The sequence below is a fragment of the Rhipicephalus microplus genome, chromosome X, assembly GCF_043290135.1.
Source record: "Rhipicephalus microplus isolate Deutch F79 chromosome X, USDA_Rmic, whole genome shotgun sequence".
NCBI classification, from domain to species: Eukaryota; Metazoa; Arthropoda; class Arachnida; order Ixodida; family Ixodidae; genus Rhipicephalus; species Rhipicephalus microplus.
This window is the reverse complement of record NC_134710.1, coordinates 354,966,896-354,982,332: the sequence shown is the minus strand read 5'-3', so window position 1 is coordinate 354,982,332 and position 15,437 is coordinate 354,966,896. Positions and strand designations below refer to the sequence as shown.

The following is a 15,437-nucleotide window of genomic DNA, read 5'->3' as shown; positions in this document are numbered from 1 at the left end:
AGTTGTTATTGGCAGAAGTTTTCTTGTTTTGGTTTGTTACAAAAAGACGCTTGGTGCGCTAGTCCCACAAATACCTCATGTCCTTAGTTTCTTCAGTGTTTGCTGTGCTATTCGTGTTCCTGCATTGAATTTATGCAATAACTATATTTAAAAAAAGTAAAATGAAGAAGATTTTGCCCTGGTGGTCGTGAGCTTGATGGAAGTGTGCATCTTGGTAGCATGCTTTCTTTCTCGTTTTTTTTCTACTCTTCTTCAACCTCGTTCATTTTTTGTGTCTTTTCCCCTTATAACTTTTCAGTTCTATTTTTGCTTGCATTTTTTTCGCTTGTTCTCTCTTTCCCCCTGTTGCTTGCTTGTTTCCTCTTTCAATATTTATAAGTTGTTCCTGTTGCCGTGTTTCTCAAGTCATAGCTGTCATGTGCGCTTCTAACATCATCGTCAAGGCGCTCTAAATACAAGAGAAAGTTGATTTTTTTTGGCGGGGGCGTGCGCTCAATGTGCTACAGCTGGCAATGTCATATAAGTTTTGCCTGCGTTACTCAGAGCGACTAAGAACACCTAAGATGACAGAATACGACAGTCGAGTCCCTTAAAGTGCTGCACGCACAATATATGTTTAGCGTTGTAGTCAAAAAACCTAAACGTTGCTCTTGAAAGGAAGAAAAAGAAGCGGGCATAAAGTACGCGTATGTGAACTCTCTGTGAACATCCACCAACTCGCATGATTAGCGATTCTGCTTCAGCACGTGAACTGTATTGTGGGACTCTAGTGTAACCTTCTCGTTCATCCTTGTTTGAGTGCTGGCTTGTATGCACAATTGTCGAGCACGCCTAACGAGCGCGCATCCATCGCGACGAACATTATTTCGAACAATGAAATTTAGCTGGAAAATAAAGTAGAGTAATAATAATTTTCGTAGTTTAACGTTCCACAACCACGATATCATTGTGAGAGGCGCTGTAGTGAAAGACTCCGAAAATTACGGCCACCTGTGATTCTTCGCGGTCACCTGTGAACCTAAATTTAAGTACACGGGTCTCAAAAATTTTCACCTCTATTGAAATTGCGGCCGCTGCATCCAGGATTCGATCTCACGATCTTCGGGTTAGCAGCCAAGTGCCGTAACAGCTTCACGACCGCGCCGGGGTGAAACTACAGGAACTGCACCAAGGCTAATGCATCAATTACACTACGCCAGAATGAATGCAGGCTTACATGATATTCTCTGCAGTTTAAAGGGACGTTGAAAAGTCATTTAGGTCAAATACTCCTGCAAAAATGTTGTATATACAATATTCTCGTTTTTTTAAATTTATTTACACAATGATTCTTTATACAATGATTCCCGCTGTGAGGATGCGTCAATTATCGATAAGAGTAAGGTGAGATAAAACCCACTACCACGTAAAGCAACGTTCTTAGAAAAAGATCAGACACGTCATGGTGGTCTTGTGGTTATGACACTCTACTGCTAACCCGAAGATCACTGAAATAAATCCTGGCTGCGGCGCCTGCATTTTCGATTAAGGTGAAAATGCTAGAGGCCCGTGATCTTAAATTTAGGCGCACGTTCAAGAGCCCTAGATGACAGAAACTGTCGTAGCCCTGCACTTGGGCGTCTCTAATCAGCAATATCGTGGTTTTGGCACGTCCTTATCTTTTTCGTTTTTTGCTGTTTTTCAAGAAAAATAATTCATTTTTTATTATGTATATTGAAGCACGTTACATATTTACATGAGGGATATTCATATATATATATATATATATATATATATATATATATATATATATATATATATATATATATATATATATATAATTTGTGCATGTCATTTTTCTGTTTTTTTGTGTTGGTTACCACTTTTTATGCTGTAACACGTGTAGGGTGGCCAGGACACCCACAAGCTGATCGTATCAGTTTTTTCCCCCAGTATTTCACAACATTTTCTTGTAAATCAATCAATAAATAAATAACCCAAATATTATTATTATTATTAATATTATTATTAGTAGTAGTAGTAGTAGTAGTAGTAGTAGTAGTAGTAGTAGTAGTAGTAGAAAAGATAACATATTCTCGTTTACGAATAAATGGTTTACATAAAAACAAATGCATGCGTTCACATGTGCTACTTACTTTTGTGATACTTGCGTGCTTTAGTTTCAGAGTAAATGTCTAATCCAGTGCCCAAGGCAACCATAAAGAAGATCATGGCCAGGAATGCGCTGTAAGCAAAACACAAAAAGGGGTAAGCAAAGCGAGAAGCTTCAGTTGCTTCGTTTACGTGTTTCTTCCAGTACCGACATAATGATAACTTTAAAACGTGGACAAGAAGACGGCGTTTTGCGTCTTCCATCACAATTGCACGACACCGCGGAATATCTGCAGTCTAGCGCCGTAGTTGATGGTTGTCAGCAGAAGTCGTGTTTGAGTTTAATGCAACAACGATTGGCTTAACAATTGTGTGCTACCAGTGTCAAATGAAATGCGCACAGCGGGGCGCGTGGTCATTGTCGATGGTGTTGCCTTCACCGTAACGTCATCGCCAATGACATCGGCGCACATCCGGCTTGGCAGCACTGCGTCATTTCTTTATTTTAGTTATATTATTTATGCTTGCGTTCTAGTTCGGACGTGGTGAATGTAATGGTCTTCAAAGGCGTGCCGAACGCCTTTTCTAGTTTCACTTTTATTTTGTATTACTTTTGTTTCCTTCATTTTGAATGTCAGAACTAGAACAGCAGCAAAAATATTTTACTGCCAGGGAATCGCATACTTCTGCCATATTGCAGCACTATATGTGGAGCGGATCTGTCCGTTTGTGTCATTCATTGGCAGTTTCGGAGCACTTCCGATAATACTTTCTTCTACTACATGAGGAGCAAGTCTGTTCCATTGGCAGATTGAGAGTTCTCCTTATATGTTCAATTGGCAGATTTTAAGCCACTCCGTATTGATATTCAATCTACGGATGCACTTTTTATGCTCCGTGAAAAGCGGCGGATTCTACCAGAAGTCGCAAGCACCCGTAGCCTTGAAGCGGTGCCAACGTTCGGCGCACCAACGGACGCCGGTCGACTCAGTGGTGCCTCGCGTTGGCGCTCACATTTCGCTAGCGTAGCGTCACTACGCCCAGCGTGTTCACTCATGCAAGAAAAGAGACGCGCGCATCACGTTTCATTCTGATCCTTCAATTGGCTTCAGAGAGAGCATGTGTGTTCCTTTGGTTGATTCCCATTTCTTGCTCTCCGCCAGACTTGAGTGCTCCAGCACAGAGTTTGTCGGCCACTCAGAATCGGTCAACTAATGACACCCTATTATGTGGACTAGAAATTGCATGCTACACCTTCGGTAAGACTTGCGACACGTGCTCCGCTGACAAAGTTGATTTGACGCCAATCGTACAAGGACTCTTGGGCTGGTAAGGGACACGACATTCACTTTTTTGACTACATACACGGTGGACACAATTTTCTATTTACAACGTGTTTCCTCAGCTCAGGAAAACAAAAGAAGAATACCTTGAACTGTATTGGTGAATTAAAGAAAGTATGCATATGCGGCAACTGTTGCCACTAAAGGAATGAGAGAGATTGAAGTAGAAAGCGTAAGAATGACATATACCGACACGGCATTGGAGTACGCGCACTTTCTTTCTGTTACGACACTGGTTCTCGTCTGTGCTTGGGCTCAACCTTTGATATGTTGGTCAATATAAGCTCCTTTGTATTCATTCATTGATACGTAGTGTTTAAAAGCCCAAAACCACCATATTATTATGAGAGATGCCGTAGTGGAGGGCTCCGAAAATTTCGGCCACCTGGGGTTATTTAACATTCACAAAATCTGAGCACACGGGCCTACAGCATGTCCACCTCCATTGGAAATGCAGCCGCCGCAGCCGGAATTTGACCCCCCGACCTGTGGGTCAGCATCCAAGTATCGTAGCCACTTGACCACCGTGGCGGGGACCTTCCTTTGTATCGCATAGAGTTGAACACATGCTCAAGCAGCGACAGCAGGCCAGCTGAAACGAATGGGGACCATAGCCTTCAACCTGTCCCCATTGCATGCCGGCGGCTATAGCGTGAACCCTTAATCAGCCAGGAGAACTGGCAGTCGCTTGCTGACTGCGAAGACCGGTTATAACTGCCGCGTCAAGGTTATGTATGCCACCTGAAACACCCGGGTTGAAAGTAAATAAACATGGCTCATTAATCACACACACACACACAGACACACACACACACACACAAACACACACGCACGCACACGCACACACACACACACACACACAAACGCACAAATGCACACACGCACAAACACACACACAACAGTAGCTAAAAATTGGCAGATCCCACGTACAGTGGGAATCGATGATATGCGAAGCATGAATAACAAAGGTTGATATGTCGCTTTAAAATCAGCACAACATTACGAGGCTTACGTAAATTATGCCGTACAAGACTTTGATGTCATGATTATTATGTTTGGAGGCGTCATTTACCTTCGTCATAGTCTGCTAACGTAACGATATACCGAATTCGCTATATGTGGAGCACTTGGTTGCACCAGCTGCATTTTCGTTGGACGTGAAAATGCTGTAGGCCCATGTGCTTAGATTTGGGTGCACGTTAAAGAACAACAAGTGGTCGAATTTTGCGGAGCCCTCCACTGCGGCGTGTCTCATAATCATACGGTGGTTTTGGGGCGTTAAACCCTATATATACTATATATGGGGAGCTAGCAGAATGGCCGCGAGTGTGCTATGAACGTAGCAAGTAGTCCTATGTTACATGACACATATCTCATGATAATCATGTTTGCAGCACTCATATAACATTGTCATCCTTCACGTCCTGTAATACCAAATTTAGTATATGTGAAGCTGGTGAAACAACCGCGCGCGCACCATGAGCATGGCGTGTGGTCATGACATGCATGTCATCATTTACACGTTCTCACTTACGTTCACCGTGCAGTAAAGTTATACCATTCCAGTTCTGCAATATAGCCTGTGAACGAAACCACCGTAGGAGAAGCAGCACCATAACATTCATGACATACTTGTCATGATTTTGATGTCATGACTAGTAACCCATGCTCATCAATGTGATCATACAGTCTTGATATACCATACCAATTTTGACATCGATACCATTATCGGAAGGAACAGGAGAGCTAAGTGTCGTAGGCGGCTAGATAGATAGCTAGCTAGCTAGCTAGCTAGATAGATAGATAGATAGATAGATAGATAGATAGATAGATAGATAGATAGATAGATAGATAGATAGATAGATAGATAGATAGATAGATAGATAGATAGATAGATAGATAGATAGATAGATATAGATACGCTCAAGTCGCCAAAGTTTACAACAGGAAGGCTTCGCATTTAAAACCTGGAATGTTTTACGAAGTCAGGATAGCAGCTAACTCTGTTGTGCCCGAGCTCGCGTGAAACTGAACCCTCGTGTAAGAAAAAACGGCTCCCCCTGAGAGCGGAGCACTTTCTGTGCTCACTGCCTTCCGAACGCGAAGTAAGCGGTGAGAGCACATCACCTCAAGTACAAGGATATGAGAGCCGTCTACTGGTGCTTGTCGTGGTAGCGTGTGCACCAGCGTTCGGAGCCACATGGCTTCAATCAAAGTTCGCACTTTGCACTCCAGCGACGTGAACATCATGCTCTTAGCCCGGCGAGAGATGAGTGAGGTGTTTGCTATCTGCTTGCGGAGCCGCCGACGGCAGTTCTCATACGCGTGGGGGTGGTGGTATTAGCTCTATTCCAGAAGCCCCACCCCGGTGGTCCATCGGCTGAACTATTCGGCTGCTGATCTGTAGGTCGCGGGATGAAACCCCGGCTGCGGCAGCTGCATTTTCTATCGAGACAAAAATGCTGGGCCCGCGTGCTTAGATTCGGGAGCCCGTTAAAGAACCCTAGCTAGTCGAAGTTTTCAGAGCTATCCACTACGGCGTCTCCCATAATCATATATGCAGGGTGCTTTTGGGACATATCACACCAAATCTAATCAATTTCAGAAATTTAACCAGAGAGTCGATTTTATCGCATACGCCATTTGTGTGACAGTGATGGCCGGCTCGTTCCATCTCTGCTTCAGCTGCATCTGTTCGGGACGCTCGCGCACCTAGTTTTACTCCGTGTAGGACGTTCGATGGGATCGATTTGGTATTGTACGGAACATGGCAGAGATGCAGAAACGAGGCGCGATTATTCATATATCTGTTGTCGAAATGAAACACCTTAGCTGTAATCGTTCGTAGCAGAGTATTTCGGCCACAGCTTACAGCGTTTTGATGTTGTCGAAAGAGGGAAGCAAATGAAAATAGTAACTGGCCAAAGAGCTGTATTGTGATCGCGGATATAGAAGCGAAGTATTAAATTTGCCAAGGCTGCCAAGTTTTTACTCTGCCACAATTATCTATTTACGAGAAGGTAGGTGAGATTTGAGACATTATAATTCAAGCGCAGTCCGAGCTTAACAAAAAAAGAAAATATAAGAAAAATAATTTTTTGCAGTGCTGGAAAACCTTATAAAAAGCTCGAATAGGATGTTCAATGAATTTTTTGCATGTTCGAAAAGGATCTTCGATGAATAGAGCCTGTACTCTCAAAAGCGTCTTATGCGGAAAGCTTTAGTAAGAGAATATTTCAGCCATGCACGATGCAGTACTTACTATTACCGAAGCCGGCACACCAACGAGAACTCACGTGGTGCAGCATGGTTCATTCACCCAAGACCGGTTATGGTATTGTTGAACATATATATCTTCAATATACGCATTTCTTATTCGCTTGACTTTCATGGTACACTCACAGGATGACTTGCTCCGTCAGAGTTGGACGGTGGTATTCATTGGTCGAGCAGTACTTGACCTGGAAATCCATCACAGGAGGAATAACTGCGAAAACCAGGAAACACTGACACTGCAAAATAATGTTGTCGTTCATGGTCGGTGCACAGTACGCGTCAGTCAAGACGAGGTATGTGGTATCTTCAAACATTCGGAACGAAAAAAGCCGCCTAGTTGGTGCTCAACTCAAACGACCCTGTAGGTGATGCTATAGCCCTGCCGTAATGATTTCGTGCATTCGTTGTCTACTTTCCGAAAGGTTCAATCCTCTTGAAGTCAGATCGAGGTACACAAAACGCCTACTGCAAATGTTACCATTGATGGCTCCCCCATACACTTTGTCAAAAAACAAGTGACACGTCCACAAACGTCGCAAAAGTGCATGCACGCCGTGAAGAGCAAATCATGTGTGTCCTTGAAGTTTTTAAAGACAGTCTTAATAACAGGAAACTGTTATCGCGCTTATGGTGAAGGAAGTGGGCTTTGACTAACACTATGAGGCAACTGCAGAATTAGCAACGCTGATAAAAAAAGAAACATGCATATAATTAACTGTCTCTCAATTCCATTGCGGAAGCCGGTAGATTAAAAATGTAGTATGATTGTGTTAAGCGGCCTTGAAGAGCCTGCACTGCATGGGGAAACCAAGCTGCAAAACATAAATAGAAAGAAAGAAATCCTCAATGAATGACTCACTGAGAGCGCAATTCAGAGTTTAGCATATTTTTTTTTTAACTGAAATTGAAGTTCTAATGCTGACGTACTTGCTTTAGCCAACTCCTGCAGTTCTTGTTCATTGCAGAAGTTCATGGTGCACACCGCCAACCGAAATGTGGGGAATCTGGTGTCGTAGAAGTAGTTCTTAAATTTTATCACCTGCAAAAAGAAGAACAAAGAGCTGAGATGATCATTGGTCATTCAAACAGTACTTTAAAGTTTCAGCCGGAAGGAGAATGCAAACACATTAACTAAAACATCTGGCGCATGTGAGCATGCCAAAAGCGTAGTGACACGATTGTGAAATTATTGCGCAAAGTCGGCCATGAACGTGCCAATACCTAGAGATGCCTTGGAGCATGGGGTTGTGCATATACTTTATGAATGGCGAGTGGATCCTGGATGTCTTATCTTGTCGAAGCTTTCTTCCAAAGTACACGCTTAACAATTGCAGAGGAGGAGGTGGGGTAGGTCTCTAGCTATTCTTCCTGCTCTTTTGTCTTTTTTCTGGCCCTGTCTCCCTAGCTCAGGAGTATCAAACTTACTTCCGCTTACTTACTCAAACTTACTTCCGCACTCACGCACTTTCTTCCAGCAAGGGCCGGTACAGGGAGAACGGTAAGAGTGCGGGAGGAAGGGGCATTAGAAGGAAATTAACCTTTACTTCATCTGGAGGTCATTTCCGAAGGATAACTGGCACCAGAATGCGCACAAAATGTTTACACCGATCACCGAAATGGGTAAAAATAGGACGCTGATTCCTAAATACAGTTTCTGTTTCATGGTTATGTTTTAACACATCCATGGTGAACACATGCGCTGTTTCACGAAAAGAATGCTTTAGACAAGTCACGCCTGTCTAGCCCACGAACGTACTTAATAAAAAATTTAAAAAGTACGGCACGAAGCCAGTCAAGCGGCCGCCACGGGCCAGAAGCGACGGGATCGCTTCATGCCATATTTTTTAAAAGTTTTTATTGAGTATGTTCTTGGGCCACCTCTGCTCTAGGTGATGTATTTTTATTAAAAGTTGTATTGCAATCATCACACGTAACATGAATACTGGCACAGTGGTTGGTGTGGCACACATGACTGAGTGGCAGTCTGCTGTTGTTAGGCCACTCTGTTGGAAAACATCAGTCAAATATTTGATTTGATTGATTGATTTGTGGGGTTTAACGTCCCAAAACCACCATATGATTATGAGAAACGCCGTAGTGGAGGACTCCGGAAATTTTTACCACCTGGGGTTCTTTAACGTGCACCCAAATCTGAACACACGGGCCTACACCATTTCCGCCTCCATCGGAAATGCAGCCGCCACGGCCGGGATTTGATCTCGCGACCTGCGGGTCAGCAGCCGAGTACCTTAGCCACTAGACTACCGTGGCGGGGCATCAGTCAAATATTTAGAACTACAGTATTATGCAAACGAGATGGCAGACAGGAAGTGGGATGAAATCGAGGGGAACTCGAGCAGGTACCGCTATTGTTACACCGGCTTCTCGTTCTGCATTCAGACTCACAAGACATTGATTGTTATAAGGTAGGGCCAGATAACAGTTCAGTGAACTGAGGCAGAATAAATACTCAATAAAACGCAGTGTACAGTCATGGGTTTATTGAGCGTTACAAGGTTTGTATGTCCTATGAATGGTCTATACCACGGAGATGCTTCTCATCACTTATAAGGGGCAATTAGTCAGTACGCCAATCGCAGTCGACAGTGTTTTTTTTTTTACACTGTTTAGCAAGCGAAGTTGCGTAGACGTACGGACCTCAGCGCGGTGCATCTAAAAAGCAGTCAAGATGTAGTAGTGTGAAGCTTGTTATTTTTTATGATTTGATTTATCGCACTTTTTTATTCACACTGGTGAAATGAATTCTTTAAAGCCTCTTGGGAATCTGTCGTTTCCATGCCCTCATACTCGTCTTCACGAGCACTTTAGTGGAGATGGCACGTTCACTGTGGTGCTTTGATCGCAACTGAACTAGTTTTCACTTCGCACTCGAGAGTTTGCAAGTAAAGCATGCATATTTGTTAGCGAATACTTACGCAGGCAAACATTTAAATGAGGCCTATAGTTTCTCAAGAATACGTTAAAAATACCCCCCCCCCCCCCCTTAATGCACTCCGTACGAATGGGCAACCAGCGAAGCCGAAATGGCCCCGGTGCATATGATTGAGCTAGTTTGGATGGCTAATTAGTGCCTGCCAAATTATTCGTCACATCGGCCCGCAAATGTTTGTGTGTGTGGCCACACATGTGTCCTATTCTTCATTTTCTGTAGAGCATTGGTGAATACTGGGATCTGGTCATATTTGTGGCACACACAGTTATGCTTACGAACACCTTCTCAATTTCGAAAGACCAGCGGTGAGCAGTGGTGTTTGTTCAATATCGGTGGCACATACCCGCTAGGAGTTTTGCCGACCTAGACGGCCGAATTTAGGTTTTTCCAATAGACCTATTCCTTGTTTGTAAAGAGTGGTAGGTGCTCTAAATTTACTGAACCGCTTGCAGCAAGTCGTGGCAGGCAGCTCCGCTCAGCCCAAAGTTGGCCGCCACCCCCTCTTATATTACATTAAAACTGGAACGACAGCCAAGTAACAACTACGAAGCTTCCTCCAAGCACAGCGCCTGAATACGATGGCCCTATATAAGCGCCTTAGTATGTCGACGGCGCGCCGCCGCGGTGGTCTAGTGGCTAAGGTACTCGGCTGCTGACCCGCCGGTCGGGGGATCGAATCCCGGCTGCGGCGGCTGCATTTCCGATGGAGGCGGAACTGTTGTAGGCCCGTGTGCTCAGATTTGGGTGCACGTTAAAGAACCCCAGGTGATCGAAATTTCCGGAGTCCTCCACTACAGCGTCTCTCATAATCATATGGTGGTTTTGGGATAATAAATATGGTGGAATATGGTGGTTTGCGACGATAAATATGAAATATGGTGGTTTTGGGACGATAAACCCCACATATCAATCAATCAGTATGCCAATGGCACCTGTCACTGTTAACAAGCCTGGAATAGGTCTATAGCAATAAGCAGCTTCGCTGCAAGAAGAGATTCATCGCTGAGCTGAAATATAAAATGTTAAAAAAATGTTCATAGCGGCTCTTCATGACAGCATACAAGGCCAAAAAAAATATATCATCGCCCCCCCCCCCCCCGGCCTTCTTTCTTCCTTTCGGCCATTGGTTGGCATGTAGCAGGCCAGCTTGTGTACGATGTTCGGGATGCGTATTCTTTGACGTGCTTACGCGCGATCGACTTCGTGCGTAATTGCCTCATTCCAGCTCTCGGCAGTGGTTGCTTAATTGCTACTCGGCGACAATAATGGCATCGTTACAAGTGTTGTTGGCCCGAATCCATCAGTTTTGATTTCCTGAATCGTTTTTCCTAGAATGGGCCGCGGGGTCTGTTTGAGTGCAGCTGGCAACCAAAACAGCTATTATAATATTCGAAAGACCCGCAGCGTTGGTCTAGTGGCTAAGCCACTCAGCTGCTGACCCGCAGGTCGCGTAAAAGAATCCCGGCCGCGGCGGCCGAATTTTCGATGGAGATGAAAGTGCTCAAGGCCCGTGTGCTTAGATTTATGCGCATGTTACAGAACCCCAGGAGGTCGAAATTTCCGGAGCCCTGAACTACGGCAACTCTCATAACCATATGGTGCTTTTGGGATGTTAAAACCCAACAATTATTATTATGATGATTACTTGTAAAATTTGCGACATCAGCGATGTCGATTTTGCTCAGTATTTTTTTGCACGCGAATTTTCTGTTCAGTGCTTCGGCGTGTTCTTGTGATGACATTGAAATGTCAACTTTAGAAAGTCGTTAGAGAGATTCAAGCTGTTGCTCTTGCACTGTTCCTTTAAATGTTGCTGCATGACAAATTTCTGCCCTTGACGTCGGTTCACACCTAACAAGCAACCCTGGCTAACCTCCTTGTCCTTCCGTTTTGATTTTTCTAAAACTATAGCAATGATCACGAGAACAAGTTATTCGTGAAGCAGCTGGTTGCAAATGGCCGCTATGGTCGCAAAGCTACTGACTAGGCTAAGCATTATCGCTGCCCGACTCTTCAGTCATGTAATTTTGGTCAGAAACTTTGCAACCAATCGAATGTATGCGGGAACAGCACGTTAGTTGGTTCTGCGAGACGAAGGTGTGGTGAGGGCACGTGACTTCTATGTCGTGACCGGTAGGTCCCACTCGCCCGTGTGAACATCGGTCGCCTTCGGTCACATTTTTGTCCCCAGGTACAAATTGTGGCTTGACCGGTGCTAGTCGAAGGAGTGAACAAGTCTTTACACAACGTGCTGTGAAAGGCAAGCAGCCCATTCTTAGAGACGTTGTTATACGCTCTCTACTTAAAAAAAAGTTAAAGCGTAAAACATGAAAGAAGTTGGCGAAATCGGCCTTAGAAAGTGTCTCTTATTAACACACAAAAAAGAACTGAAAACAGTCTGTCAGTGAGCCATTGCGTTCCTGGTTGCGAGCCATTGTGTTCCTGGATGTCATCTGGGTTACTGCTAGCTCTTACATTATAGTCATGGTTGCTCTGGCTACTGTAATGAACAACAACCTCGGAAGAGAACAGCGATTCTAGATAGGTAGCAGTGTGGTCGAAGTTGTGACAGAGTACTTCTACTTAAGACATGTAGCAACCGCGGAGCCAAAGCACGAGGCTGAAGTAACTAGAAGAGTAAGAATGGGGTGGAGCACAATCGGCAAGCATTCTAATATTATGACTGGTAGAGTGCCACAATCTCTCAAAAAGAAGGTATATAACAGCTGCGTCTTGTCTGTACTTAGGACTAGAGTATTGGCAGTTAATAGGGCACCGACCATCAAGTGTTTATAATACAGTTCACTTTTGCCAGCTCTCACCCCGACCCTGTTCATGTAGAGTGAGCAAAGCATTTCGTATTTCGCAGTGAATGTAGCGCAGTTTTTTTATCACGATAATACAGAGCTTGTAACACCTTTCAGACATAGTCTGAATTTGATCCAGGTGATCGCGAGACGTTTGTGCGACATTACATACCTGAAAGGGACACTAAAATCAAACAGCATTGTACATCAGAGTGAAAACTGAATGTACCACAACGTTTAAAACGACAATATTATCAACAGCAGTGCCCTACTTAGCGAAAAATCAAATTAAATGTACAAGAATACATGCGCCACAATACGACATCCTAAATATGATCCCGTTGACGTCAGACAAAACGCCTACATTTATTCACTAGTAATTTGACTACCTGCACTAAATAAAGAACCTTCCGTTCATAAAGACGCGTAATAAAACGCTGCTTGTTGGTTTCTGTTTGATTCATGGAAAAAGAACATCCTGAACAACGTAGTGGTTGGAAAACTCAATTTTTGCATAGTTGAACAAGATAGGCTGTGCTATCTAGCGGGTCTCAGTTGGACCAATAACGTCTGCCATCTCTGAGCGAATGGCAGGAAATTGTTGAATTACCATTGTTGCTGCTGTGGTTCTCACTGCTTTTGTTCTGCTGCTTCTGGTGTCGGCGGCCGCGCAATAAAGCCGGACAACGTTGTGCATGGCAAGAGTGATGTGAGGCGTGCTGCTTGGGTGGGTAGTTTGAAGTGCGCTAACGCTATGCGGGCCACTAAAACGTAATTTAGTTTCAAAATAAGCACTTCCTTGGCATAAAAGTAACACTACGAGGTTTCTGAACTACCATTTCAACAATCAACGTCGACTTTAGAGTAGGTTTTAGTGAACATTTGGGTCGGTTTCTGTAAGAGGCACAAAAGAAAACATTCGCTCCGCTTTAGTGTGAGACTTAGAGAAAACAAAAAAAATCACAGTTTCGCGGAAAGGGAAATGCAATGAATGTGACAGCAACATATTCGAATGTTTTACCAAGCAAGGCCAGCATCTGTAGGAGCAATATTATTTGTAGTAAACATGCGCTTCTTAAGTGACCAAGTTTTCTACGGCGCTGCCACAGTAAATGACCACAACAAGGCTCATGCGTAGCGACGCCGTTGATTTACGAAGTGAGGCTTGCAGCCAACTCATTTAGATACGATCTCACGTAACTCTACAGAATAGTGTGTAAGAGAACACGGCCGCTCCATGTACACTTTTTGGCACCGTATATCGTGGTGATAACACAGCCCGTAGAAGCTCCTGCATTCTGGGGGGAAAAGCACAAGTTGCGCACCGATGGTTGCCACGATAGCAACCACAAGCCCCACACCCCCCTTGTTCACTCATGAGATAAACGCGCTCGCAGACGACCCCAGCCGTAAAGGTGATGTTTGCTCCGCAAAAAGAGAAGACTTGCGTATTCTTGTTATGTAAATGGTGTTGAAAGTAAAGCTTCAAATTTTTTTTTATTTAGGCGCTCGAACACATGTCAGAACCACTTGTGCAAATGCGTTAAACGGCCAGGGTGACAGAAAGGTAAATGTTATTGATCACAGTCGCAGAGCAATTAACTAAAATTTATTAATTACATTTTTACTGGCTGCCGTTAAGTTATCATGTTTATATGAAAAAATGTAGGCAGTGGTGCTTTTACGCAGTTTCAGTTGGAAGATTTTCGCTAGCACACCTGTGCTCAAAGATATGCGGCTCCAAAGTTTAACTGTCATTCGCATGATTACGCATGCAAGAGGGTGAGGGTAAGCGCAAAGGTCCTCCCTAAAGTGACAAATCTGTTGTGTTCGATACTTAGTGTATGAGAAGGGTGAAAGTGTAGGCATAGGTGATAACAGTTAGCCATGCCCTCTCAGCCACCGAAATAAAAATCGATGAATCCTTGCAACGCCTTTTTTATTTCAATAACAGTGCGAACGCGCGCTTCTCGACGGGAGCCGTAGGTCCACCTTAATTCAGAGAGTGGTCGTGATGCGGTGTTATATGAGGGGTCGCGCTGCAAGCGCCACAATTACGTCCAAGCACTTTTTCCCGAAGATGCGATTGACTTGTTCCCCGCACCAATATTAAACGTCTGTAAGATTCGCTCCTTCATGCTGCTTCTTTCTGGCTCGAGACAATGCCGCCACCACGTCACAGAGCAGAACATGTAGAAACGTTGCAGAAACGCTTTCCTATTGGTTGTCCGCATAGCGCCACCAACGACGACACGCTATATAAAAAACACCGTATATTTCACCAAGCTAGCGTGACTGATAATATTTTAAACACAAGGAATGCAAGACGCTGCCCCACGGACCGGTACACAATTGAACAAAAGATTACTTCATATGGTTTCCGTCATGAGACACTGCATGAGGGGCTACTCTCTCCCATGACCGCAAAGCACAGCCGAAGGCTAGGCGATGGGGAAAGCGGGAAAGGGCTAGAGGAGAGGGGGGGGAATAGCTGGATTGGGCGCATCTGGCTGGCATTGATAAAATAGAAGAGGCATTGACCTTTTCAACCAGTGTCGTAACACGCAACTGCAGAGCCTCTAACGATAGTGGCAGATACCATGCCGAAATAACGGTGCGAGCGGAGAATCTGGATGCCAGTGCGCGTGCATAACAATGACTAGAGAAACGTGTGAGGTCGTTGCCTAGTCCACGCGAACAACGTTACTACTGATGTCCAAGTACTGTAACTTCTATTGAAATGAAGAGGAACAACTCCACCAATAATAACTGAAACAGTTTCATCCTTGCTAATGCATATTTCATGCTGCTACATAAGCTTAATTCGATCATGCACAAATCTCCTAAAAACTCTTCACCTCTCAAGACGTCAGTGCCCAAAAAGTGTTAAAATATCGGCCTTCGGCAGCAACGCAAGGCATAAACCACTCTCGCGTTCAATCGGTGATTCGGCATGCTACTTCTGCA

The 15,437-nt window shown here is 44.2% G+C and overlaps 1 protein-coding gene across 2 annotated transcripts in view; it reads right to left on the bottom strand.

Annotated features, from left to right (window-relative positions):
- LOC119161987 (nose resistant to fluoxetine protein 6) overlaps positions 1-15,437 on the bottom strand; it is an 88,304-nt gene that overhangs the window by 44,261 nt on the left and 28,606 nt on the right. For both annotated transcript variants that reach the window (XM_075879853.1, XM_075879852.1), the window contains 3 exons: positions 7,638-7,749; positions 6,837-6,921; positions 2,136-2,224 (listed from right to left, as the gene is read on the bottom strand). In XM_075879853.1, the coding sequence (XP_075735968.1) occupies positions 2,136-2,224; positions 6,837-6,921; positions 7,638-7,749 (286 nt within the window). The remainder of the gene's footprint in view (positions 1-2,135; positions 2,225-6,836; positions 6,922-7,637; positions 7,750-15,437) is intronic.